Genomic DNA, 23,960 nt, shown 5'->3' on the forward strand with positions numbered 1-23,960 from the left:
CCGCTATGACTGGATCTTAGTCATATTATGTGGAATACAAATATAATGTCACTCGGAGGGTTTTTATATAAAGAGGTTCTTTTTGCAGATGTGGGCAGATGGCAACTGAAGACATTGGAGATACTGTTGGACGAAGGGATTAATCTAACTTGGTTACAGTATAATCAACTTCAATTGAGATGGAAAGAGGACCAAAAAACTGGTATAATGGTACACGAGGAAGAATTGGTTAGACATATAAAAGAGAAAGGTCCAATGCATATTAAAAGGTTATATAATGTTTTGTTAGAAAAGGATTCAGAAACTGAATTGGTTAAAGATTGCATGATTAAGTGGGCACAGAACTTTGCAGAACCAGTGATGTTGGAAACATGGGAAAAAATATGGGTTCAGAATGTTAAATTTACACAATCGCAGAATTTGACGGAAAATTTTTATAAAATGTTTTACAGATGGCATTTAGATCCCAAGAAATTATCCTGCATGTATCCTAATGTTCAGCCAAAATGTTGGAGATGTGATTGTTTAGATGCTACATATTATCATGTTTGGTGGAACTGTAAGAAAGTTAAGGCTTTTTGGATAAAAATATGGTGGGTTATGCAGAATGTTTTGAAGAAAAAAATTCAATTTTCTCCACAATTGTTTTTATTGGGTATAGTAAAGGGTTTTACATCGGATGAAACTAAGTTGATATTGTATATGATAACAGCAGCGAGATTATTGATAGGTAAATATTGGAAAAACGAAGCTTTGCCCACTATTGAAGAATGGACTTTGAAGATGGCCAATTTTGCAGAGATGGCGAAGATTTCAGCATATTTAAAAAATCGCTCACAAGAGACTTATGAATGGGAATGGAAAAAATGGATAGATTATGTGCAGAACAAATATCAAACCAGGAAGTATCAAATAGCTTTTTATTGAAAGTATTATACAAAAATAGAAATGTATGAATTTTGTGAAGATGAAAAATTATAAGGGGGTTTGAGGGGTTCAGGTTTTATAAAAAAAAGGGGGGGATTTTGATGGGATTATATTTTGTGGAAGTCGGGGGGGAGGGTTAGGGGGGGTTTGGGGGGGTTAGGGTGGGGACTATGGGGTGGGTTGGGGGGGGAAATGGGGTGAAAATGTAATTGTAAAACTTTTGCAATAAAAAAGAACATGATGGTGACGAACATGGCATGCGGAGCAAGCAAGCACCAACCAAGGAACCGGTTTGGGGGTGTGGCCAGCCAGCCATCGCTACCAGTTCGGCGACCTTGGCCAAATTTCTGCCAACGATTCGCATGAACCAGTGCAAACTGGCTGAATACCACCTCTGCCTTGGACCCAACTGCTCCTTGACTCTCTTGGGATGGAATAACCTCACGTGCCCTTCCCTTCCCTCCCCTCCCCTCCCCCCTCCTCTCCTCTCCCCCCCCTTCCCTTCCCTTCTCCCAGGGAGTTTCTAAGGCCGAGGATGGGCTTCAACCTGGATCTCTCCAATACTAGGTCACCCTCTCACACTCTGTGCTGTCACTGTGCCCAACAGCCCAAAGCAGCCAACTTAACATAGCTCCACTACTTTGCTCACCCTCAGCAGACCAATGGCTGGCCTTGGCCAACAAAAGTTCTTAGGCATTCCAGACACCCACCGTAGAAAGACAGTTAACCATAGCCAAATTGGCAAGGGGGCTTCTTCCCTTATGAGAGAATCCTTCTGTTTCTCCGTGTTCTGTTTCTCCGTGAACATCCCCAGTATTTGCTCCTTGGCTTCCCTCAGCTCCCCCGTTATTGGGGGCCTCCAAGGTTTTGGTGGGCCATGCTGCGTGTCCTCCTCTGGGCAGACCCTCCACCCCCTGTGCTTCCTCTGACAACATCTCAGGCTTAGCAGGGGGTCTCCATTCCTCCTCTGCCTGGAGAGGGTCCGGAGCCTCCCTCCCTTCCCTCGGACCTCTCCTCTCTCGGAAGGGCCTCCCTCCCACTGCTTGGCACGCATCCCCACAACCATCCCGGTGATGGAAGGCTGTGGGGAGGGTGAATCTGCATCAGACCTGCAAACAAGCCCAAAGTGCCAATGCAGCCAATTCCAATTTCCTTGGCAGCTTAAGCATTATGTGTAGCCTTCTGCAGATAAGTCATTTTAAAATATCCTTCAGATAAACACATGTCCAGCATCTGACAAAATGAAAACTAAAAATAAATTAAAACTATAAAAATAATTACAAAATAATAAATAAAAATTTAAAAACACAACAAACAAGCAAATGCAAAGGAGAGACTTGATGGATCACCAGGTTTTTTCTGATGTCACTTTTCTATATTTCTGTACAAACAGGTTGGGCTCCCAAACCTGATTTATTACACAGATTTTCTGATGCCTACTTACGTTGTGGACGTTTTGCTGGAGCTGCTGGACCTAATAAAAGACAGAAAATCAATTCACCTCCAATATGTCAAATGGAATCAGCCCCAGGCTAATGCATGACCCAAGAATCCTATCCCCAGAAGCCCAATTTCTGCCTAAAGGTTCATCAAGCAGGCGGCCTTAATGAGGAAGCTTTGATTTACTGGCTGAGATGCTGTAGGAATTCCATTCCAGTCAAGGAGGAGGAGGAGGAGGAGGAGGAGGAGGAGGAGGAGGAGGAGGAGGAGGAGGAGGGTGGGATCCTTGGAGCTCTCTGAGCTTGGTTGTGTTCTTGCAGACATTCCATTACCCTACTAGGTAAGAGTGAACTACTTGGGTAATGAAACATCTGCAAGAAAACAGCCAAGCTCCGAGAACACCAAGGACCACAGAGTTTGGGGTGAGAATATCATCAATATGCTGATGACATCAATTATTCTTCTGGACCCCAGGAAGATCAAGTGACAGTGTCAAAGTCCTGATCCGGTGCCAGGAAACTGTGTGGGCCTAGATGGAGGTGAACAGATTCAGGCTTAATCCTGGCATGATTATGTTTATTGGACTATGGCCATTTTGCGGGAAGATTCCAATGTTGGTCTTAAGACGGCTTGTACCTATTTATTTATTTAAATTTATATGCCACCCATCTCACTAGCAAAGCAACTTGCTGTCCATTGTACCCAGTTTGGGGCACATTTGCACAGACCTCCAAAGTCCCATCCAATGATGATGATGATGACGACATATTTTGAGGAGAAGATAGCAGAAAAGATAGCTTACCTTTTGCTGGTGGTGGTTTGGGAGCCATTTTACCTCATCAATGCATGTAACATCTCATCGCAATATGCACAGCTGGAGAATGGAGCAGATTATGAGAATTAATGTAAGTGGAAATGCAAACATTTTGGTTAAAAAAAGAGAAAGTGGTCAGCAAAACAGAGACAGCTTCAGAATTAACTAACCTCCTTTCCAGGATTTTATGTCCTCCTTAAATCGTGGTTGATATGATTGATAAATCATGATATACCATATATTTATATTCCTGTCGTTGTCTTGGCAGCTCCACCTCGAGTGTTACCCCCTATGTGAATGAAGAGGTGGGACCCAGACGGATTCAAAGTTAGCATCTAGTCCTTCGAGGCAGGAAACCAGAACCACTTTGATTGCTGCAAAGATCTTTATTGTTGTGCAGTAATGGAAAGGGAGGTTAAATGTCTGCCACAGACATTCGCCAGCTCACTAGGTATTTAGCCTAATTAAGCAGAGTTGCTCTTAGTCTCTGGCACACAAATCATTTGGGTAATGGCCCTCCTTCCTACTCTGTTGGTCATGCTCTGTTTTGTGTTCTCAGGCTCTGATCAGTGGTGAAATCCAATTTTTTTTTACTACCGGTTCTATGGGCATGGCTTGGTGGGCGTGGTGTGGGCCTGTTTCCTGGCCTGATGCCTCTCTGGAAGCAGGGAAATCTGGCCTCCATGCTTCTTTGCCAGCATGCTTCCTGCATGCCCATCCTGGCCCGGTTGTGATGATTTAACACCCACTCCATCTGGTTATGATCAGCCCCCGCCTTTCCTTTGCCTGCTAACCAGGGGTGAAATGCTACCGGTTCGCTCTGGTTCGGGTAGTGATAAAAACTACCGGTTCAGGCAAAGTAGTAAGAAAGGTAGTAAGAAAAAGCTACCGATTTGGTTAAACCTGTGGTTTAAAAAAGCTACCAGTTCCTCCGAACCGGTATTTCCGACGATCAGCTGTGCCGTGGGGTTTGGCTTTGCTAGAAAGCAGGAAATCCTGCTTTCTAGCTAAGCTAAATTGCACGGAACAGCTGATTTCCCCCCCCCTTGCTGTTCTACTTATCTTCCCAAGCTTCCTTTTGGCACGTATTGTGCATGCATGCATGCGCACAGTGCGCATTTGGTGGCACTGCACTTGCACATGCAGGGCACACTTGGCGTGCAGCGTGCATGCACAGCCAGCAAACCAGAAGCAAACTGGTTCAGATTTCACCACTGCTGCTAACTTAGAAAAGATGTGGCTGCGGAACAGTGAGGGACAGCCGGCACTCACCTCTCACTTGTCATATCTCCCTGGGAGCCGTTCTTCTTGCCCTTTGCCCAGCTGGTCATGGCCTATTTGGAAATAAGATGGGTGAGCCCAATAAAGATCTGGCTCAGGTTTCTGATCTTGGGACCCTTCTCCATTCCCCCAAGATTTGAGGAGCTGTTCTTCAAATCCTGCCCTTTCCAGGCCTATGGAGCAGCCAGGTGCCTGACGGCATTCAGGTGTTGGAAGAGGAATGCTGAGGATGGTCAAGTCCCATCCTTTCAGTTTTAATTGAATTTGGTTTTAATTGGGTTGTTTTAAATTATTGGACCGAAATTATTTAATTGTTTTTTAAACTGTTTTTAAATTTTATATGCTATGTTTTATCTCGGCTCTACACCGCCCTGAGTCCCGCAGGCGAAGGGCGGTATAAAACTAAAATAAAATAAATAAATAAATAAAATAAGTGGAAGGGGCTCTGATCCTGTCTGCACAAGCCCAAACTCCTCACAGCAGGGCTTGCCTCTTCCTCTTCCTCCTCGCTTCCACACAAATTGGTTGTTAAATTATTTGAATCCTACCACTGGGTAAGACCACACTTGAAATTTTGCATCCAGTTTTGGTTGCCACAATATAAGAAAGATGTTAAGACTCTAGACAGAGTACAAAGAAAAGCAAGAAAGATGATAGGGGGCTGGGGTTTAAAAATATACGAAGAGTGGTTGCTATATTTGAGGGGCTGCCACAAAGGAGAAAGGGTCCAAAGCACCTGAAGGCAAGAGAAGAAGCAAAGGATGGAAACTAATCAAGGAGAGACCCAACCTTGAATTAAGGAGAAATTTCCTGATAGTGAGAACATTTAACCAGTGGAACAGCTTGCGTCCAGAAGTTGTGGATGCTCCATCACTGGAGGTTTTTAAGAAGAGATTGAACAACCATTTGTCTGATATGGTATAGGGTTTCCTGCTTGAACAGTCGGTTGGACTAGACGACTTCCAAGGTCCCTTCCAACTCTGTTATTCTGTATTCTGTTACATCTTTAGGAGAAAATGTGGAATAGATTTTTGGGCCTCTCCTTAGAAGACTTGGTGATAAACTGGCATCCCATTCCTCATTTCCTTTCTGGCCAAAGTTACCTTCTCAAATGTAATGTAGAAGGACTCTATGTCCTCCCCTGAAGTCAATTTAGGGTGTTTAATATTCATTGTAGGATCGCAGATCGCTCAAATGCAGCCCAGAAATAAAAGGTTGGATTGCACTGGATCGCACAGCAATGAACATGCGCCAAATATGGAACAGCAAGGACATCAGCCTGGCAACCAAGCGTAGGTTAGTCCGCCCTATCGTGTTCCCCATAGTTACCCATGGTTGTGAAAGTTGGTCCTTAAAAAAGCAAGACGGGAAGAAAATTGGCTCATTTGAGTTGTGATACTAGAGAAGGCGCCTGCGTATTCCTTGGGCAGCAAAAATGACTAACAAGCAAGCCCTGGAGTGCATAACACCAGCATGTCACTGGAAGGAAAATCAAAAACTGTGTCTCCCTTACTTTGGCCACGTCATGCGGAGGAATTCACTGGAGAAGGCAATTATCTTTGGAAGAGTTAGCGCTTAGGAAACTAGGCCGTCAAAGAACATAGTGGCTGGACACCCTCAAAGCTGACCCCAGCCAGAGCAGAGAATGACCTGAAGAAGCAGCGCAAGATCAGAAGAGGTGGGGGGACCACCTGGCCCATAGAATCGCCAAGAATAGGACACAACTGAGTGAATAACATCATCATCAATATTCATTGGGCTTTCCCAGTCACAGGTTGGCAAAGAAGCTCTAACCTCTTGCATTGGACTTCTTATTTGGATGCTTGAGCGTGTGTGAATCGTTTCCTTAAACTCCTTAAGTTTCCCTATCTAATTTCTCCCATTGCTGTCTCTGTCTTACCTCTCCAGGTTCTGCCTTCTTTTTGCTGTTACAACCTGCCCAGGAGTGAAATTCAGTAGGTTCTGATAGGTTCTGGAGAACCGGTAGCGGAAATTTTGAGTAGTTCAGAGAACCAGCAAATACCACCTCTGGCTGGCCCCAGAGTGGGGTGGGAATGGGGATTTTGCAGTATTCTTCCCCTGCCACGCCCACCAAGCCACGCCTACCAAGCCATACCACACCCACCAAGCCTCAGAACCAGTAGTAAAAAAAATTGAATTCCACCACTGAACCTGCCCCAATTTTCTCCTCGATTCCCTCTCCCTGTTAGTAGAGGGTAGTGGGCATAGAAACAGGATACCTACCTAAACTCTGGACTCTTGGTCTGTTACCAGAATTAAACTGTGAGTAGGAGCTCCACCGGACTTACTCTTTGTGTCTTCAGCTGGATTTTCCTTCTGACAGTTTTTGACAGTTTGTTCCCTTATGAGGTAGAATATTCAACTTCTGCCTCTTTTCCATTGGCTGGCTGATGGGCCCAATCAGCATTCAGCACTTAGATTTCCTTCTTTGACCCCCAGAATCCTGCATATTAATTTGTGAATTTCAGATGTATTTCACAGTGAATTTTCTTCTACTGGTTGAAAACTGTCTGACTGGCAGAAGGGGCCAGAGGCTATTGCAAAGCCCTTGAAGCCCATTTTCAGAATTGCAAGAAATGAATAGATCAATTTGGAAAAGAAATCAGTCCAATGTAAAAACCAGATGCAATTAGGAAATATACGGAATACTACCTTTTTTTGTTTTAGTTAGGATTCAAGCTTGCTTGCAAGTGAACCTATAAAGGTATTGTGCTGTGCTCCTTTAAACCCTGTTTCCCCACCTCGCCCCCCCCCCCATACCATAACTTAGTATTCTGGGAGAAAATATTATATTTGGAGTAACAATAGCCTCTCTGACTGATAGTAGACCCTTGTGAGATTAGAGTGAGACGTTCTAAGGCGTTTCTATTAAAAGGCTGCTTGGGGGGCAGGTCAATGCCATTCCTCTCAATGTAGTGGGGGTGGGGAGGCAAATAATATGTCCTAATGATTCTGAAATGTTTACTAGACGGAACAGGTGAAGTGAAACAGCCTGATGCCCTGAAAGAGAAGGGGAGAAATAACAAAAACTGAGAGCCAGTTTGGTCTAGTGGTTAAAGCACCAGGCTAGAAAGTGGGAAATCATGAAACCACAGAGTCAGGTAGTGCATTCCAGGCACTGACCACTCTGTTCCTGAAGTCGTATTTTCTGCAATCGAGTTTGGAGCGGTTCACTTTAAGTTGGTATCTATTGCGTGCTCGTGTGTTGTTGCAGCTGAAGCTGAAGTAGTCATTGACAGATAGGACAAATATAGCAGATGATTTTATGTACTACACTTAGGTCAGACTGAAGACGGCGAAGTTCTAGGTTGTCCAAGCCCAAAATTTTGAGCCTGGTGGCATAAGGTATTCTGCTGTGAGCAGAGGAGTGGAGGACTCTTCTCGTGAAATACCTCTGGACTCTCTCAATTGTATTAATGTCAGATAAGCAGTGCGGATTCCAGGCAGACGAGCTGTATTCAGGAATTGGTCTAGCAAAGGTTTTGTATGCCTTAGTTTGCAGTACAATATTACTGGAGAAGAAGCTTCGCAAGATTAGGTTGACAACGCTTAATGCCTTTTTGGCAATGCTGTTACAGTGAGCTCTGGCGCTTAGATCGTTTGAGATGAGTACTCCAAGGTCCTTGACAGAGTGAGGGTCGTCTATGAGGTCATAGATGAGGTCATATTTGCTTTGAAGCGAAACATTTTGAAAGAAAAACCAGACGATCCAGTTGCCTTTTGAAAAAGCACCTTTGGGACAACCATGACCTGGATGATGGAGAATCTCCAAAGACACTGAATTCTCAAACAATAAAACAAAGGACCAATTAAGCTAGTGTTTCTCAACCTTGGCAACTTTAAGATGCAGGGACTGCAACTCCCAGAATTCCCCAGCCAACTATGCATTGTTTGTATTAAGACTGAGTAGCCCTCTCTCTACTGACAGGGAGGGATATGACACCTTCTATCTCCCATTTACTTCAGCTTCAACAAAAACAATACAAGAGCACACAATAGATACAAACTCATGGTAAACCGTTCCAAACTAGACTGCAGAAAATATGACTTCAGCAACAGAGTGGTCAACGCCTGGAGTGCACTACCTGACTCTGTGGTTTCTTCCTCAAACCCCCAAAACTTTAACCTTAGACTGTCTACTGTAGACTTCGCCCCATTCCTAAGAGGTCTGTAAGGGGCATCCATAAGCGCACCAGTGTGCCTACCGTCCCTGTCCGAATGTTTTCTTTTATTCGTATCCTTTTCATGTATTCATAATTATGTTTACACTTGTATCTCTCATAAAATACATGCTCGACAAAATAAATAAATACAATAAAGAAATAAATAAAAATCAGTGGAAGAGCTTGCCTCCAGAAGTTGTGGGTCCTCCAACACTGACAGTTTTTAAGAAGAGACTGGACAGCCATTTGTCTGAAATGGTTTAGGGTTTCCTGGTATAGGATGTTGGACTAGAAGACCTCCAAGGTCCCTTCCAGCTCTATTTGACTGAAATAGGGAGCATGGGATGAAAGCCCACGCTGGAAAAACTCAAAATAGGTCTCCTTGGCACCTTCACTGACACGCTAGTAGGAGGCACACTTCTGCTCATCCTGATCTGGAGGGGTTATTCTATTATTCTAAGAGTGGGGAATGTCTCACCTTTTCCACAGCTCTTTAACCCTGGTAAAGGCTAGATCTGAGGCCCAGATTTTCCACGACTGATGCCACACATGGAACGCTGAAGAAGTGAGCCAGTCAGCCAATCAGGGAACCACATAAACTGAATGGGAATTCTGGAATGATGGTTGAAGGTGTTGACAGAAGGATCGATGCCAGGAGGGAAGAGAGGCTGGGAGAAAAGAAGCTGACAGAGGCACCACCACATTATCCGCAGTCTTCCTTTGGAGTGGAAGGGAGGTTATTCTTGAAAGGTGAACATCAGCTTTTCTCACTGGCCAGCTGCGCAGGATGTAACTCAGCAAAAGCCTCACAGCTGATGATTTGGTTGAAGGGGAATGTCGGGGTTGAACTGAACCCATCTGTAAATATAACGGGAGGGGGGGAGGGGGAGAGGCAGCCCCTTTGGGACCCTCACTTTTAGCAAAGCAGATTGGATGGAACAGGACATCTATAATCTTTCTCAAAGGACCCTCCCCTTTGGCTGCCTAAACATCATTCTCTCTTAGACACCATGGAGTAGTGCACATTGAGATGGCCGCAGAGGGCAGCAGGATTCCTCCTCTCACTCTCTCCCCCCCTCTCAATCCCACTATTTCTCTCTTCTGAGAGGTTCGAGCACCCAGAGATGGGCATCCCCTTGTGGGGCTTCAAGAGGAGCTGCAGCAGATGGCTGCACAAAAGGGGAGAATGAAACAGGGCAGGAAAGAGGGAGCAAAGAGTCAGCATGTGCTACAAGCAGAGGCCTTGGAGCCACTGCCTGAATTGGTGTCTCTGTGCATTTCTTTGTTATGTTTCACACTGCTAAATCTACACTGATCCTTGCTGTCTTACCTCATCCTATTTTGTGGATCAGAGGTAGGATGTGCCCGAGACAGAAGGATTTCCACGCAGCCGAGAGGGACCTTCTTCCTGGGGAAGGTGCCCTGAGTGCCAGTTGCATTCTGAATGGGGCAAGGAGGAGGGATGGTTCAGGAGGAGGCAGAAGGAATATTTTGCACGAGTGAGGAGGAGGACTTCCCTTTCTCCTGCCAACCTCAGCGGCTGCAGGATATTTGGGGAGCCCATTCCCTGAACATTTTCACAGCTGGGAGCATCCATGGATCCTCCGTTTCTCTGGGCTTTGCTGCTGAGCTTGGATTCACGTTCCCTTTTAAGGGAATAGTGGTGTCCTGGCTCGGAGGAAAGGCCACTTATGTTTTCAGGTAGGAGATGGATTACACCCCCTGAGAGATCTCCTCTTCTCGAGTGACAGCAAGTTTACCGAGCAAGCAATAGCAATCGCTCTTAGCTTTATATACCACTTCACAGTGTTTTTACAGCCCTCTCTAAGCGGTTTACAGAGTCAGAATAAAAGTGAAGTCATTAATGACACTTACAGAGTCACTAATAGTTAACTTTCTGCCAGAACATCCGTCCTATGGAGCATCCTTCCTGAAGAGATTAGGATGGCCCTGATCCTGCTGGCCTTTGGTACTGGTTGTGTGAACAACTATGGGCTGTAACATTGTCCTTGGCTGCTGTGCTATTTTAATTTTTGTACTTCTGATGGAAAATTATTTCTAATTCATTTAAAGATAGTTCACTGCCCAGAGTCACTTGCTGAAACAGATGACCATTCAAGTTGAATAAATAAATGAAATGTCTCCTGCATCATAAGATTTTAGAAGTTGGATGACATGAGAGGCTGATATGGCTGAGAACTAAATTGTCCAAGTACCAGTCAATTTGGGGAGATATCTGGATTTTGCTGTGATGTCTTCCTCTTGGGGTTCAGAAACAATAGAATTCACCTGTATTAAATTTTGCTGACGTGTTTATTCTAATTTTTCAGCTTTAACCTATCCATATGACATCATGGTCTGCTTGTAGAAGCATCTCTATGATACTTTCCCACTTTTATTTATGACAAAAATTTTGATTGGATTCATTGTTTTGGCCTCATGATGCCTATGTCTGCATTTATGTTGCCTGAAGGAGACAACAAAGAAATGGAAATTTGGACAATTGTTTGGGATTTTGTATCTCCCCTTAGTAGTTGGGGAGTGGGTGTTGTGTCTTTTATTTTGCCAAAAACAAAGAAAGCTTAAAAATTAAAGGAAGTTAAAGTGATGTATCTTGAAACTGTAACTATTTTCCATGGCTTCTATTTACACTATATTTTAAAAGTCCAACTCCACTTCAGTTTGATCTTCTTTTCTCTTTTTTAATTCTATTCCTGTTCTGTCCAAGTCTTATACTTTTATTCCACATTTTCCCCTTGTTTGCTCTGGGTTGGGCTTCCTGGCATTTTCTCTTTTCTTCTCCCGAATCTTTGCTTCATCTGAGGGAAACAGCTGAGAGAACTTTTCCCTCATGCCTGTCTGAGGGAAGGACAAAGATGCCTCTCTGCCCTCATTTCTTTCAGCTGCTGCCTCCTTTCCGGAGCCTCTCCTCATCAAGGCAGTCTATCTTTTAGTTGCAATCTTCACTTTGATTCCTGAGTTTCGGCTTTGTTTATTCGGCGTCTTCCTCATAAGACCTGTGGTGGTAGAGCTTCAGGCAGCCATTTTGTCTTCCCTCCTTCTTGCCTCCTGCCTAGCAACAGTTCTTTGATTAGCCACTGCTGTTTGATTGGCAGCTGGGTTGCCCTGACAATGGTCTTGAGGGGCGGGAGCAAGGAGCTTGTAAGGCTGGTGGTCCCTCCACAGCAATCATAAGATAAAATATGGAGGTACAAAGACTGCTCTTAGTAGAAAAAAGCAGGCTCTTTTTTGAACCTCAGAGATGCAAACATTAAAAATGGAAAAAAGTGTTTGAATCTCTCAACACAGACCCAAAGGTGGTTTTTCAGGATGCATCTGGACTTTCTTGTTTTTTTCTTTTTGAAGACGTTTCGCTTCACATCCAAGAAGCTTCTTCAGCTCTGACAGGATAGTGGGAAATGGAAGGATTGATATTCCTTGCAGACAGCTGGTCATTTGCATCCTTTTAGAGAGTCGTTGAGGCCACTTGGAGGTTTACCTGTGTCCTCAGGGTCACCTGAGTAGTAAAAATGGTTCCTGTAGTCTGCAATTTTTTCCTCTGGAAATCCATTCCTACTCCCACACTATTCAAAGGGTCTTCATCCCAAATTGTGTAGCTAAAAGTCTGTAGAGATTGTCAGTCATCCAGGCCATGGTTGTCCCAAAGGTGCTTTTTCAGGAGCCAGCTGGACTTTTTTGTTTTTTCTTTTCTTTAAATCTCCAAGTGCTTCAATGACCCTCTAAAGGATGCAGATTTCAAGCTGTCTGCAAGGAATATAAATCCTTCCACTCCCCACTATCCTGTCAGAGCTGAAGAAGCTTCTGGGATGAGAAGCGAAATGTCTTCAAACAAAAAAAACAAGGAAGTCCAGTTGCCTCCTAAAAATTAACTTTGGGACAACAATGACTTGGATGACTGAGAATCTCTACAGATTCTTAACACAGATATACCCACTTTTTATATGGAGTGTAAATTTGAATATAAGCTTCCCAATTATTCAAGCAAGAATCCTACAGATCAGTAATCCCTTTCTAAGATGGATGAGACCCATGGAGCATTTGCTTCTCCTGCTCATTTGTTTTTATTTCTTTATATATCTAATTTAGAGATTGTCTGCTCCTTCCCACCCACCCCCCAAAGCAACCCAGGGCTGGCTGGCATTTGATCATTGGCAGATTTAGCTGCCTTTGGGGATGGCGTATTTTGTGCCGCTTCAGCAACACATTTCTATTAACAACGCATGGGGAAAGCATATTTCAGTCAGAGCAAGACAAGAGCTATAAGAGGCTGAGAAGAATTGTAGGACATGCCAGTCAAGGGGATCCTGAGATACGGAGAAGGATAAAAGAGGAAATAGTGAGTGACAATCTGCAAAGTCAGAAAGTGGTGTTAATTTCTTTGAGGAAGAGGATGGTCCTTCTCCTCACGAGGCCATTGCTGGGCCCACTGATCCTTTTCATCAATCTTCATCCAGTCTCCAACCTTTCCTTTCTAGACGGGTTATTGAAAAGATGGTTGGACAAAAGTCCTGAAGGAAGGAGGTGACCTGGACCCATCTCATTTGGCTTCAACCTGGGACATTGTACCTAAATGGCCTTGTATGTGCTTGTCAATGACCTTTGGCAGGGCCAGGATTGGTGGCGCATCCATCTTTGTGCTACTGGATGTCTCAGTGGGTTTTGATCCTGGCAACCATGGTCAAAGCTTCGGGGATTCGGAGTGGAGAGCACCATATTGTGGTAGTTTTCTTCCTTTCTCTGTGGTGCTTCAAGATAATTTCTATAGGCAAGAGTTTTGGACTGTAGCAGAGGTGGATTTCAGCAGGTTCTGACCAGTTCTGGAGAACTAGTAGCGGAAATTTTGAGTAGTTCAGAGAACTGGTAGTAAAAATTCTAACTGGCCCCGGCCCCATCTATTCTCTGCCTCCCAAGTCCCAGCTGATCAGGAGGAAATGGGGATTTTGCAGTATCCTTCCCTTGGAGTGGGGTGGAATGGATATTTTACGGTATCCTTCCCCTGCCACGCCCACCAAGCCATGCCACGCCCACCAAGCCACACCCACAGAACCGGTAGTAAAAAAATTTGAAACCCACCACTGGTCTGCAGCCCTCATCGTTCTTCTTTTTCTGGGAACATATCATTTTATATTTTAATAGTGCAAAGCAACCAGAGTCATTGAGAGTCAGGGCATTTATTTAAATCTATGTGAATAAGTAGAAGTCGATTGAATCACCAAACGTTGAGTTCAAACTTCTCCAGGATCTTCCAAAATCACCTAATTCAATGCTTTGAGTGAGCTTCAACTGAATGGAAATTCAGTCAGATCACCCTTGATCTGAATCGATCCTTTGAGTCTTGTGTTCCTATTCAATAAATGTTGTTATTTAAGGGCTGGATTAAGTGGAAGAGAGTTCCAGATCCAACATGGCTTCCAGAGCCAACGTGGCTTCCAGATCCAACGTGGCTTCTAGATCCAATGTGGCTTCCAGATCCAATGTGGCTTCCAGATCCAATGTCAGACGAGCGCAGCATAATACAGGTATGCATGTTTTATGTATATGATTACACAAAAGAGTAGGATATATAAAAGGGGAGATTACAAGAATCAGGAAGAGGCTGAAGTGGACAAAACTATTGAAGATTCGTAAGCAAGAAACAGTGAGCCAAGGTTGGACTTTACCATCTCCTGATTTCACACTCTTAAAAGAGCCTTCCAGCCTCAGTCTGAGGTCCCGAATTGGGGAAATTGGGCCGCCTCTTCAGCGCAAAAAAAAAAAAAAAGTGACCACAAACGGCTTCCTTGGTTGCCATTTGTCTTTGCACTGGCTGATGAATACCAAGGTTGTCTGCTCAGCCTCTCCCTCTGGTGCTGACTGAGACGTAGCTTTCCTGAGACTCGGATGTTATGATTTTGCTTTAAAATGGACTTATTTGAGGTCAACAAAGGCCGAATTCTGCTCCCTGTAGATCTGGAGTATGGGCACCTGTACCGCATCAACCTAAACCAGTATCTCCTTCCTTTAATTCCCTAGTGAGGCCCAGATTACAGCCTCCTGGGCCATGTGCTCCCCTTCCTGTTCCAGACAGGGGTGGGAAGAGTGGGGCAATTCCCCTGGGACCCATCCCTTCACCATCCATCTTCCCCATAGAAGAAGGGAAGGTCCTCGCTCTGCCTTTCTTCGTCCTTCTTCTTTCCTTTTGGGAACCAAACCAGAAGAGCAGAGGGGCCGAGAGTGACCGGGAGGTGGGGGCTGGGCTTGGAAAGGAAAGGGAATGGAGTGGCCACCTACTATTTCTGGAGGCCAAAAGGGAAGAATTCACGATCCATTTCTAGTTGGTCTTTAGAGAAAGAGCAGCCCAGTTCTTCTTCCTCCTATCCTCTGGCTAGGTTAACTCACGGGATGATATTGGGGGCAGCCATTCTCTCAGCCCCACCTACTTCCAAAGTGGCTGAGGCCGGGATGAAATGGGGAGGAATGATTACTTGGGACACCCTCGTAGATGAACAGTGAGATTTGGAGGTGAGAGAGGATTTTAGCCGGGCATTTTCAAAGACCAGCACGAGGCAAATAACGAAGGTCTTTCTTCTTGGGATGGTGGTTAAAATAGACTTTTCTTTCTTTTCTTCTTGTGTCCTTCAAGGGATATTTGCTAATTTATGGCATGACCTGACCAGCTCTGGTTTATATCTTGCAAGTCTGTTGTGCCTGCTCCTGTTTTTGGCCACAGTTGTGATGACCGCTTTGTGTAAGTTAACCTCTCCTAGCCTACTACATTAGAACTTAGAAACAAGCCTTCAGAATTACTCTGGAAAGGGTTTTTTAAAACATTTAAACATAATGCATTGGAATATTATGTTTATCTTGATTTTTTTTTAAAAAAACAGATCTTTGGGAACTAAACAGATCAGCATCCATGAACGCAGCTATTAAAGTTGTTATGGACTTCGTTATAAGCAGAGATCCTTCCCTCAGAAATGAAAGCGGTAAGCAAGGTGTTCTTATCAGTATCCCTCAAATAATTTCCCTGCACACAGCTCCATCAATAATATCCAAGATAGACAAAATAATAATTGCTGGAAATGCCACGAAACCGAGGAGACACATTGGCATATGTGGTGGAAATCTGAAAAATCTCAAAAGCACTGGACTGTACAATGCTGAAAATATTGGGATTTAAACTTGAAATGAATCTACATCTTTTCTTTCGTAGGTATTATCAAACCTCTTTCTGCCTTAAGTTGTGATAAAGAGGAAAATCTTCTGTGTTTCTCTCCATTCTACATTTGATAGCTTTTTACAGAGAATAGGGGAGATGGGCAACATAATAATAAAATAAATAAAATAATAAAATAAAGTAAAATAAAAAATTTTGCCTCCAGAAGTTGTGAGTGTTCCAGTACTGGAGGTTTTAAAGAATGATAGAACAACCGTTTGTCTGAAATGGTAGAGAGTCTGCTGTTTGACCAGGGTCTTGGGCTAGAAAATCTCCAAGGTCCCTTCCAACTCTGTTATTCTATTATTCTGTCATAATTTTTTCTATATATTTTGTAATACGGACAGAAATCTCTTGCTTAAATAACAGAAAACTTAGGAATATGACTGAAATCGTCAGGTGCAGATAACCAGGAACAAGAGTTTGTTTCAAAGTACTTCAGGTTTATTACAGGCTACCTATTCACAAGAATCTGAACTGCACTACTCAAGGCAACTGGTGCTAGATAAGAGTCAACAGAATTTGGGGGGGGGGGCTGGACTTAGATCTCTTGTGTTAGTGAAGTGATTCCAGACTGATGATGCATTTGACCCCCACCCTGGAACTCAGCCTGGCCATCTCCTACAGCAGAGATGGGGTACTATAGTGCCTTTACGACTTGTGGACTTCAGTTCTCAGAATTCCTGAGCCAGACATGCTGGTTCAAGAATTCTGGGAGTTGAAATCCTCAGGTCATAATGTATTAACTAAAGCGATTCCAGACTGATGATGCATTTGACTCCACCCTCGGGTTCAGCCTGCTCCTCTCCTGCAGGAATGTTAGAAAAATCTTCTGAGCTCCCACCAGCCAGAATTGGAAAAATGTTCCCCAGTAATTCCTCGAAATGTTGGAAGTGCAAGACTAGTTATGGAATATTCTATCATCAATGGTGGACTTGCCCGATTGCACAGGAATTCTGGACGAAAATTAAAACTGTTAGAAGAAATAACTCAGAATTCAATAGAGGGAGATCCGGAACAGTTTTTGTTAGGAATCTCAATAGAAAATGATACCAAAGAAATACAGTACCTCATACTGCTTATACTGACTGCAGCACGTATTGTATATGCGCAATATTGGAAGAAAGAAAACTTATCATCTGAAGAGGATTTAATTAAGAAAATTCTGGAATGCGCAGAATTAGATAAATTAACTAAAGAAATTAAGGGGAAAGAAGACTCAAAGTACTATAAGGTATGGAGTAGATGGTATGAATGGTTGAAAAATAAGGAAACAAGATAAATGAATGAAGAAAGGAGGGGAAAAATGTGTACGATCAATTGATAGGATAGAAGGAATGATAGAAAGCAGAAAATGAACGTCAAATAAGTTAACACTAAAATATCTGTATATATTGATGTATAGAAAGAAGGGACCACTGCACCTAACTGAAAAGAAAAGTGATATTAATTTTTTATTTTTTTATTTGTTTTATTTTTTTTGTTTATTTTTTCTTTATTATTCTGTAAATGTTGTATGTCCATGTTTGGTTTTTAATGTGTTTCAAATAAAAAACTTTTTTATATAAAAAGAAAAATCTTCTGAGAAAATAGCCATGGATCTAAGTGGGTGGTGGGCTTCCCTTTGCTGGACCCATACTTGTTAAGGCTGATCTTTTGTTAGATCCCTGCCTTAAACAAAATTAGAACTGAATGTCTGAATGCTCTATCCAACTCTGTGCCTCTACCGTAGAGTGTAACAAGGTACATGGAAAAGTTTTGCTTGTTGAAATCTGTCTGACTTGAATTTTGCAAACCTTTTTAGAATATGAAATATTTTCTGGTGCTCAGAGGTTAGCAGAAGAATTGGCGCTAGAGACTTTAAAAATCATTGAAGTGGAAAGTGCAATTGGTAAGTCTGAGGGTGCAATGTGAAACATTCAGGGGTTGGGGGAAGCCAGCCTGAGACTACATCCAGGGGTGAAATCTGAACCGGTTTGCTACTGGTTCGCTGGCCACACCTGTGCAGTACGCGCCAAAAGGAGGCTTGGGAAGGTAAGTAGAACAGTGAGGGGGGGGATCAGCTTTGGCGCGCAGTTTAGCTTTGCTAGAAAATCCTGCTTTCCAGCAAAGGTGAACTGCGCGCCACAGGTGCTCGTTAGATCATAGCTTTTTTAAACTACCGGTTTGCTTTTCCTGAGTGAACCGGTAGCATTTCATCCCTGACTACATCTGTTGAAAATCTGCCTCAGCTCTTGAAAGTAGAGAGCTTCCTTTCTCTCGCCCATCTGTTCACCCTGCTGAAGCTCAAGCCAACGGAGCGGCGGCATGTTTACTTCCTGATTTGCACTAAAATTTGCAATTCGCTTTTTCTCAATTGCAGAGAAGCTGCAGAGGTTTAAAAAAATCCATGAAATGGAAAAAGTAGCTCAATAACTGAAATAAAATAAAATAAGCCAGGACTTCCCTCAGTCGAACTCTTCCCATGACTTTAGGGACATGTTCGTGCAGACGTTTCTTGGCAATAACCCAGAAGGGGTTCAGAAGCAGTTTCTTTGCTGCTTTCTGGAGACAAATTCAGCAGTAGGGGGGGAAAAATATTAAAAACGAATCTCAAATTTTTATCAAAACAGCTACCATTCTTGACAGAAAAGAAAGCTGTGGAGCAAAATGAACGAGAGAAAGAGAATTTTTTTCTGGATATGTCGGTTCCTGGAATTGCCAGCAAGGCTTAACTAGTGCTGCCTATGGAAGAGGCCGGTCTGGATAACCGACACAGCTACCTGAGGCTGGAAGGAGCTAGTCTCCAAATCGGGCACCTGAGGGGCACCTGAGTTACCTCCTGCCTGCAGGTCCTTCCTACAACTGAAGCTTCCTGAAAGAGTCCTGGGACTTGACAGAAAACTCAAAAGATAATTGGGACCTCCTCTCTCCATTAAATGAACCGACAACAACTGATTTCACTCTCAGGGGCTTCCTCTTCTGCCAAGCTACTTACAGCTGCAGGAGGCAAGCCTGGTTCTCTGACCTTCTCTACTTCTGACCATTTTGTTGGGGTCAAAGTTGTGTCTTTAGTCAGGACTAGTTGCATAGATCTCTGTATTCCTCTTCAGGGAAGGGAAGGAAACGAATGAAGCTGGGATGTGAAATTTCAGTACTGTGCAGGTTGTCCTCGACTTACAACAGTTCATTTAGTGACCATTCGAAGTTACAACGGCACCCAAAGAAGTGACCTATGGCCCTTTTTTGACACTTACGACCATTGCAGCATTCCCCGTGATCATGTGAGCAAAATTCAGAGGCTTGGCAACTGACTCATGTTTATGACGGATGCAGTGCCCTGGGTCACGTGGTCCCCTTTTGCGACCTTCTGAGGAGCAAAGTCAAAGAGGAAATCAGAGTCACTTAACAACCATTTGACTAATTTAAGTACTGCAGCAATTCCTTTAACAACTATGGCAAGAAAATGGGATCAAAACTCACTTAACAAACGTCTCACTTAGCAACAGACATTTTGGGGTCGTAAGTCGAGGGCTACCTATATACAGTTTCAATATGCAGTGCCTTCAGCTTATCTTCTATTAAATGCTGCGTCTTTCTCTCTTGCTTTCTTCCTGCAATTCTCTCTGGCCGAAAGACGTCATTACTATTCTGCTAAAAAAACACTGGGTGCCCTTTGAAGGGGCCATCTACTTGTTCAGCACTGTTGCCAGCAACTGGACCACAGCCAAAAAAATTTGTGAGGCTAAAAAGTCCACCTTGGCTTGTATTGAAAGTACTTTGGAAGAAGTAAGTATTTTGGAGGGATATTTGGTCTAAGTGGTTAAGGCACAAGGCTAAAAAGCCAGAGACTGCTTCAAAGCTCTGCACCAGCTTCTTCATCACATGTAGCTTGTCCCTCAAATTTTCTGTCTTGGGACAAATTGGGAGGAATTTTGGGTCTAGTGATTAAGGGACCAGGCTACAAAGTCAGAGACGGTGAGTTCTAGTACTGTCTTAGCCACAGAAGCCAGTTAGGTGACTTTGGGCCAATCACCAGGAGAAAGTGAGTTCTAGTTCTGCATTAGGCACGAAAACCAGTTAGGTGACTTTGGGCCAATCACCAGGAGACGGTGACTTCTGGTTTTGATTTAGCCATGAAAGCCAGCTAGGTGACTTTGTCCCTCTCTCTCAGCCCAACTCACCTCACAAGTTTGTTGTTATAGAACAATAGGAGAAGGAATGTGTATTGCATGTTTGCTGCCTTAAGTTATTTTTAAAAATAATACAGGTGGGATGCAAACAAATAACAGTAATAATAATAATAGTAATAGTAATAATAGCAATAATAATAGCAACAATTTTTAAATTTTTAAATGTTCAGTTGACTGAGTTTCATGTTTAATGAATAAAAGAGAATAATAATAATAATAATAATAATAATAATAATAATAATAATAATAATAATAATAATAATAATAATAATATGATGATGATGATGATGATGATGATGATGATACTGGAATTTGTGGAGCTGTTACAATAGATATTAAGCACTGTACAGACAGAATCAATATGGTGATTTCAAGCAGTTCTTATCACTTTATGAACTAATACTATTGCATCTAAAAGAGCACTGAACATTATCAAAGTTATTTGGTAAACTGACAGAGAAAATTTGTGTGTGAAAAAATGTAATTTCTAGCAACGTTCTTATGCTGGTTATTCTTCGAATTGAGGAAACAAAGGGAAAATTCCTCTCTCTCTCTCTCTCTCTCTCTCTCTCTCTCTCTTGATGGACAAGATGGAGTCTCTCTCTAATGAAGAGCCATGAGAGGGGAGCCATGATAGCAATCTTCCAATAATTGAGGCTCTGCCACAGAGAAGAGGGGGTCCACCTGTTCTCCAAAGCACCTGAAGGCCAGACAAGGAATAATGGATGGAAACTAATCAAGGAGAGAAGCAACCTAAAACTAAGGAAGAATTTCCTGATAGTCAGGAACAATCGACTAGTGGAACAGGCTGCCTCCAGCAGTTGTGAATGCTCCAACACTGGAAGGTTGTTTTTGTTTTTTTTTGGAAGAGATTGGACAACCATTTAAGATTTCCTGCCTGAGCAAGCGGGTTGGATTAGAAGATCTCCAAGATGCCTTCCAACTCTGAAGCTTCTTCAGTTCAGTTTTTTTTTGAAAATGCATCTTTGGGACAAACAAGTTTACCATTTTTAATATTGCTATTTCTGTTAGTTGCACATTCATCCAGGTGTTTAGACCATATTTAGCATTCTTATCTACCTGTTGAATTCTTATCAAGGACGTCGGCTAGGCAGATGTAGACATTTAGTATGTGAAAAGTGTCGCTGAAGAAGTATTTCTAACTGTGGTGTGCTCTTGATGTTTTCAGGTGTTTGTAACAAGACAAATTGCAAACCATCCTAAGGACTTTTGGATCGGGCATAATTTCAACATCACATGGAATTGCGTCGATGGCACAGTAACAAAAGTGTTGTAAGTTGGTCCATGTTATGGACTCTATTTCTATGCCTTCTTCTATAGAAACCCTGAAAGAAATCCCTGCTTGTATTCTGCTGAAAGCTCTATTTATGCACGTTCATCCTTATCAGGAATATACAATCTGCAGCCCCAGGGTGTGACTATCTGAAAGGACACACTGGGTTCTAAGTGTCATGGGACAGAAGGGGAAAATTATTAAATAAATTCAACAGACAAAGCACAGAAAAGGAATAACAAATTAACTGGGCTCACCCATCACTATTACATTGTCTTTTGCTCCTTAAAATGTCCCGAAGGTGTTTCCCCCCCACTCCCCAGGAGGCAACTGGACTTTCTTCTTTTTCCTCTTTTCTTTGTTGCCTCCTGAAAAAGCACCTTTGGGACAACCATGACCTGGATGACTGAGAATCTCCATAGGCTCCTTAAAATGTTAATTTCTCATCCACTCCATCCAACCATGAATTTCTTAATTCATTCAGCCAGTTCCCAAACAGTTTCCTTTCAACTTGGACTTTTTCTGCCTGTTCTTTCATCTGTCTGATTACTTCCTTTGCAGCTATGTTTTTCTCTGTATGCACAGCTTTCTATCATCTTCATTTTTTGTTTCAGTCATTCTTGTATACACATGTTTCCCTCATCCACAGTCTCTTTCACCTCATCATTCTTCCAAGCATCCTTTTTTATTTGTCCCATCAGTGTGACTGATTGTTACAGCAACTGCACAGCCATTTGTCTGAAATGGTGTTGGGTCTCCTGCTTGAGCAGGGGGTTGGACTAGAAAATCTCTAGGGTCCCTTCCAACCAGGGGTGAAATGCTCCCAGTTCAGACCGGATCGCCCGATCCGGTAGCAATGGCGGTGGGTGGTTTGGAGAACTGGTAGCAAAAATCCCTGCCCCCACCCCCATGCCCAGCTGAGCTGCGTGATCATCAGAGGCTTTTTTTCCTTTTAAAAGCGGTATAGAAATAAAATAAAATAAATAAATAAATAAATAAATAAATAAATAAATAAATAATCCTTTTTTCCCTTTCTCATATCTTTCATTTCCTTCTTCTTTCCCATGCTCACCTTCAAATTGCCAAAAAAAGGGCAGACCTAGACCAAGAAAGTTACATGGGCCTCTTCTACCACAGGGATCCCTAAGAGGTGAAAAATGTCAACAGAGGAGTCATGATGGCAGACAAAATGCCTGCTCGCTTTTATAGGCATTACACACATGTGTAAAAAGGACTAGGCCTTTGATGATGTGCTTGTGGTCAACCTTCTTGATTTTTTTGACCTTCCCAGGGACAGCCCTATCCTCATTATTCTCCCATAGATGACTACTGATCTTAATTGCCTGGGTGACTAACATATACTGTGTTTGACTTCCAGCTACTGGTCTGTGGCAACTGTAACCGATTACTATAAAGACAAATGTACCATTGTCCTATCCCGCTGTTTGACGGCACCAAACTGCTGGACTAATGTTGATTGCTCGATAGATTACTTCACCATTTGTGAGAGGAAGCCAGATAAAAAGTGGCACATATAAAATGCAGCCCCTTTCAGCAAGCTATAACTGAATTGGTACAACAGGCGAAGCCCTTCAATATCCAACAGAATTACCGAAACGCCTGATGGAAGAGTTCAGCTTTCTGCATGTCCAAGACCAGTTCTCTAATGGGTGTCTTTGAGCTAAAGAAAATGACTTTCTTGTCCAACGCATAGACATTACGTGTCTACCAAAATGAAAGATGGAATGGCTTGGTCGTATCCTCCTTTCCACTAGAAATAAATTAATTTTGTACGTTGCCTTCTGCTTCCTTACTCGATCCTTCTTGACGCTCTGTTTGTTTTTCACACACTGGCAATTTATACATTGCAAACCCACGACAATTATTATTTTTGTCCTATTTGCCCCCCATGCCATCATCTGTTAAACACATAATTCCATGGCACTGTCTTATGTCTAAGGATATTTACCCAGGTAGTAGGGCTATATTGCTATTATCCTTTTTATCTTTCCTATTATCTGTTACAAAGTGATAGTCCTAAAACACCAATAGGAGTATTCATTCTTCATTCTTCATTCTATTCTATTCTATTCTATTCTATTCTATTCTATTCTATTCTATTCTATTCTATTCTATTCTATTCTATTCTATTCTATTCTATTCTATAAGGAGAGACACAATCCACATTGTTGTAGTTACTGCAAATTGTAGCATCATGATGAGGAAGCCATATTTAATCAGCAAAGACAAAAATTGATAAAAGGGGAAAAAATCTGTATTTCCTAATGAACCTTATTACCAACAGCCTCGTGAACACGAGGATCATGATTCCCAAAGCTTCCACGGGGAGTGACCAGAGATGTTGGGGATGGGGCCCTCCTGCAACGGGCGAAGGGAGCCTCGAGCTGTCAGAGAGTGCTGTTTCTAGGCCTATTTCAGGAAAAAGAGGAGAGGTGGTTGCCTCTCCAGGGGAGGAGGACTTGTCTTCCTGCCCTGCAGAAATGGTCACAGCCTGCACTTGTACTGGGGCAAGAAGGTTCGGTGCCCAATTCCTCCTCACAACGGGACAAGCCACTTGTGCCACCTGCTCGGATTTAATGGCGACCCAATTCACGGAATGCCAATCCTGCAC

The 23,960-nt window shown here is 42.9% G+C and overlaps 3 protein-coding genes across 6 annotated transcripts in view; 1 reads left to right on the plus strand and 2 right to left on the minus strand.

The window, feature by feature from the left end:
* Positions 1-6,866, minus strand: part of LOC117656724 (CD209 antigen-like protein B) — a 36,476-nt gene extending 29,610 nt beyond the window's left edge. The window contains exons 1-4 of one of the 3 annotated variants that reach the window (XM_060692186.2): positions 6,707-6,866; positions 4,454-4,515; positions 3,170-3,241; positions 2,372-2,401 (exon numbers count right to left, since the gene is read on the minus strand). In XM_060692186.2, the coding sequence (XP_060548169.2) occupies positions 2,372-2,401; positions 3,170-3,197 (58 nt within the window). In that variant the 5' untranslated portion in view covers positions 3,198-3,241; positions 4,454-4,515; positions 6,707-6,866. The remainder of the gene's footprint in view (positions 1-2,371; positions 2,402-3,169; positions 3,242-4,453; positions 4,516-6,706) is intronic. The other 2 variants (XM_087874775.1, XM_060692184.2) reach the window with 2 other exon arrangements.
* Positions 1-9,207, minus strand: part of LOC132709238 (uncharacterized) — a 124,618-nt gene extending 115,411 nt beyond the window's left edge. Inside the window, exon 1 of the mRNA XM_087874778.1 lies at positions 9,125-9,207. The gene's annotated coding sequence lies outside the window, so the exon portion shown is untranslated. The remainder of the gene's footprint in view (positions 1-9,124) is intronic.
* A 44-nt stretch (positions 9,208-9,251) lies between these two features.
* LOC117657510 (C-type lectin domain family 7 member A-like) lies at positions 9,252-23,126 on the plus strand. 2 transcript variants are annotated; one of them, XM_060692170.2, is made up of 8 exons: positions 9,252-9,396; positions 14,037-14,186; positions 15,290-15,394; positions 15,534-15,632; positions 17,667-17,753; positions 19,479-19,630; positions 21,224-21,327; positions 22,707-23,126. In XM_060692170.2, the coding sequence occupies exons 2-8, from the start codon at positions 14,072-14,074 to the stop codon at positions 22,864-22,866; spliced, it is 822 nt and encodes a 273-aa protein (XP_060548153.2). In that variant the 5' UTR covers positions 9,252-9,396; positions 14,037-14,071; the 3' UTR covers positions 22,867-23,126. The 2 variants fall into 2 exon arrangements, with proteins under 2 accessions (XP_060548153.2, XP_087730900.1); XM_087874774.1 differs by lacking the exon at positions 9,252-9,396 and having other exon boundaries at positions 14,033-14,186.
* The last annotated feature ends 834 nt before the right edge of the window (positions 23,127-23,960 follow it).

The sequence above is a fragment of the Pantherophis guttatus genome, chromosome 8 (assembly GCF_059756535.1).
Source record: "Pantherophis guttatus breed Tessera chromosome 8, ASM5975653v1, whole genome shotgun sequence".
Classification (NCBI taxonomy): domain Eukaryota; kingdom Metazoa; phylum Chordata; class Lepidosauria; order Squamata; family Colubridae; genus Pantherophis; species Pantherophis guttatus.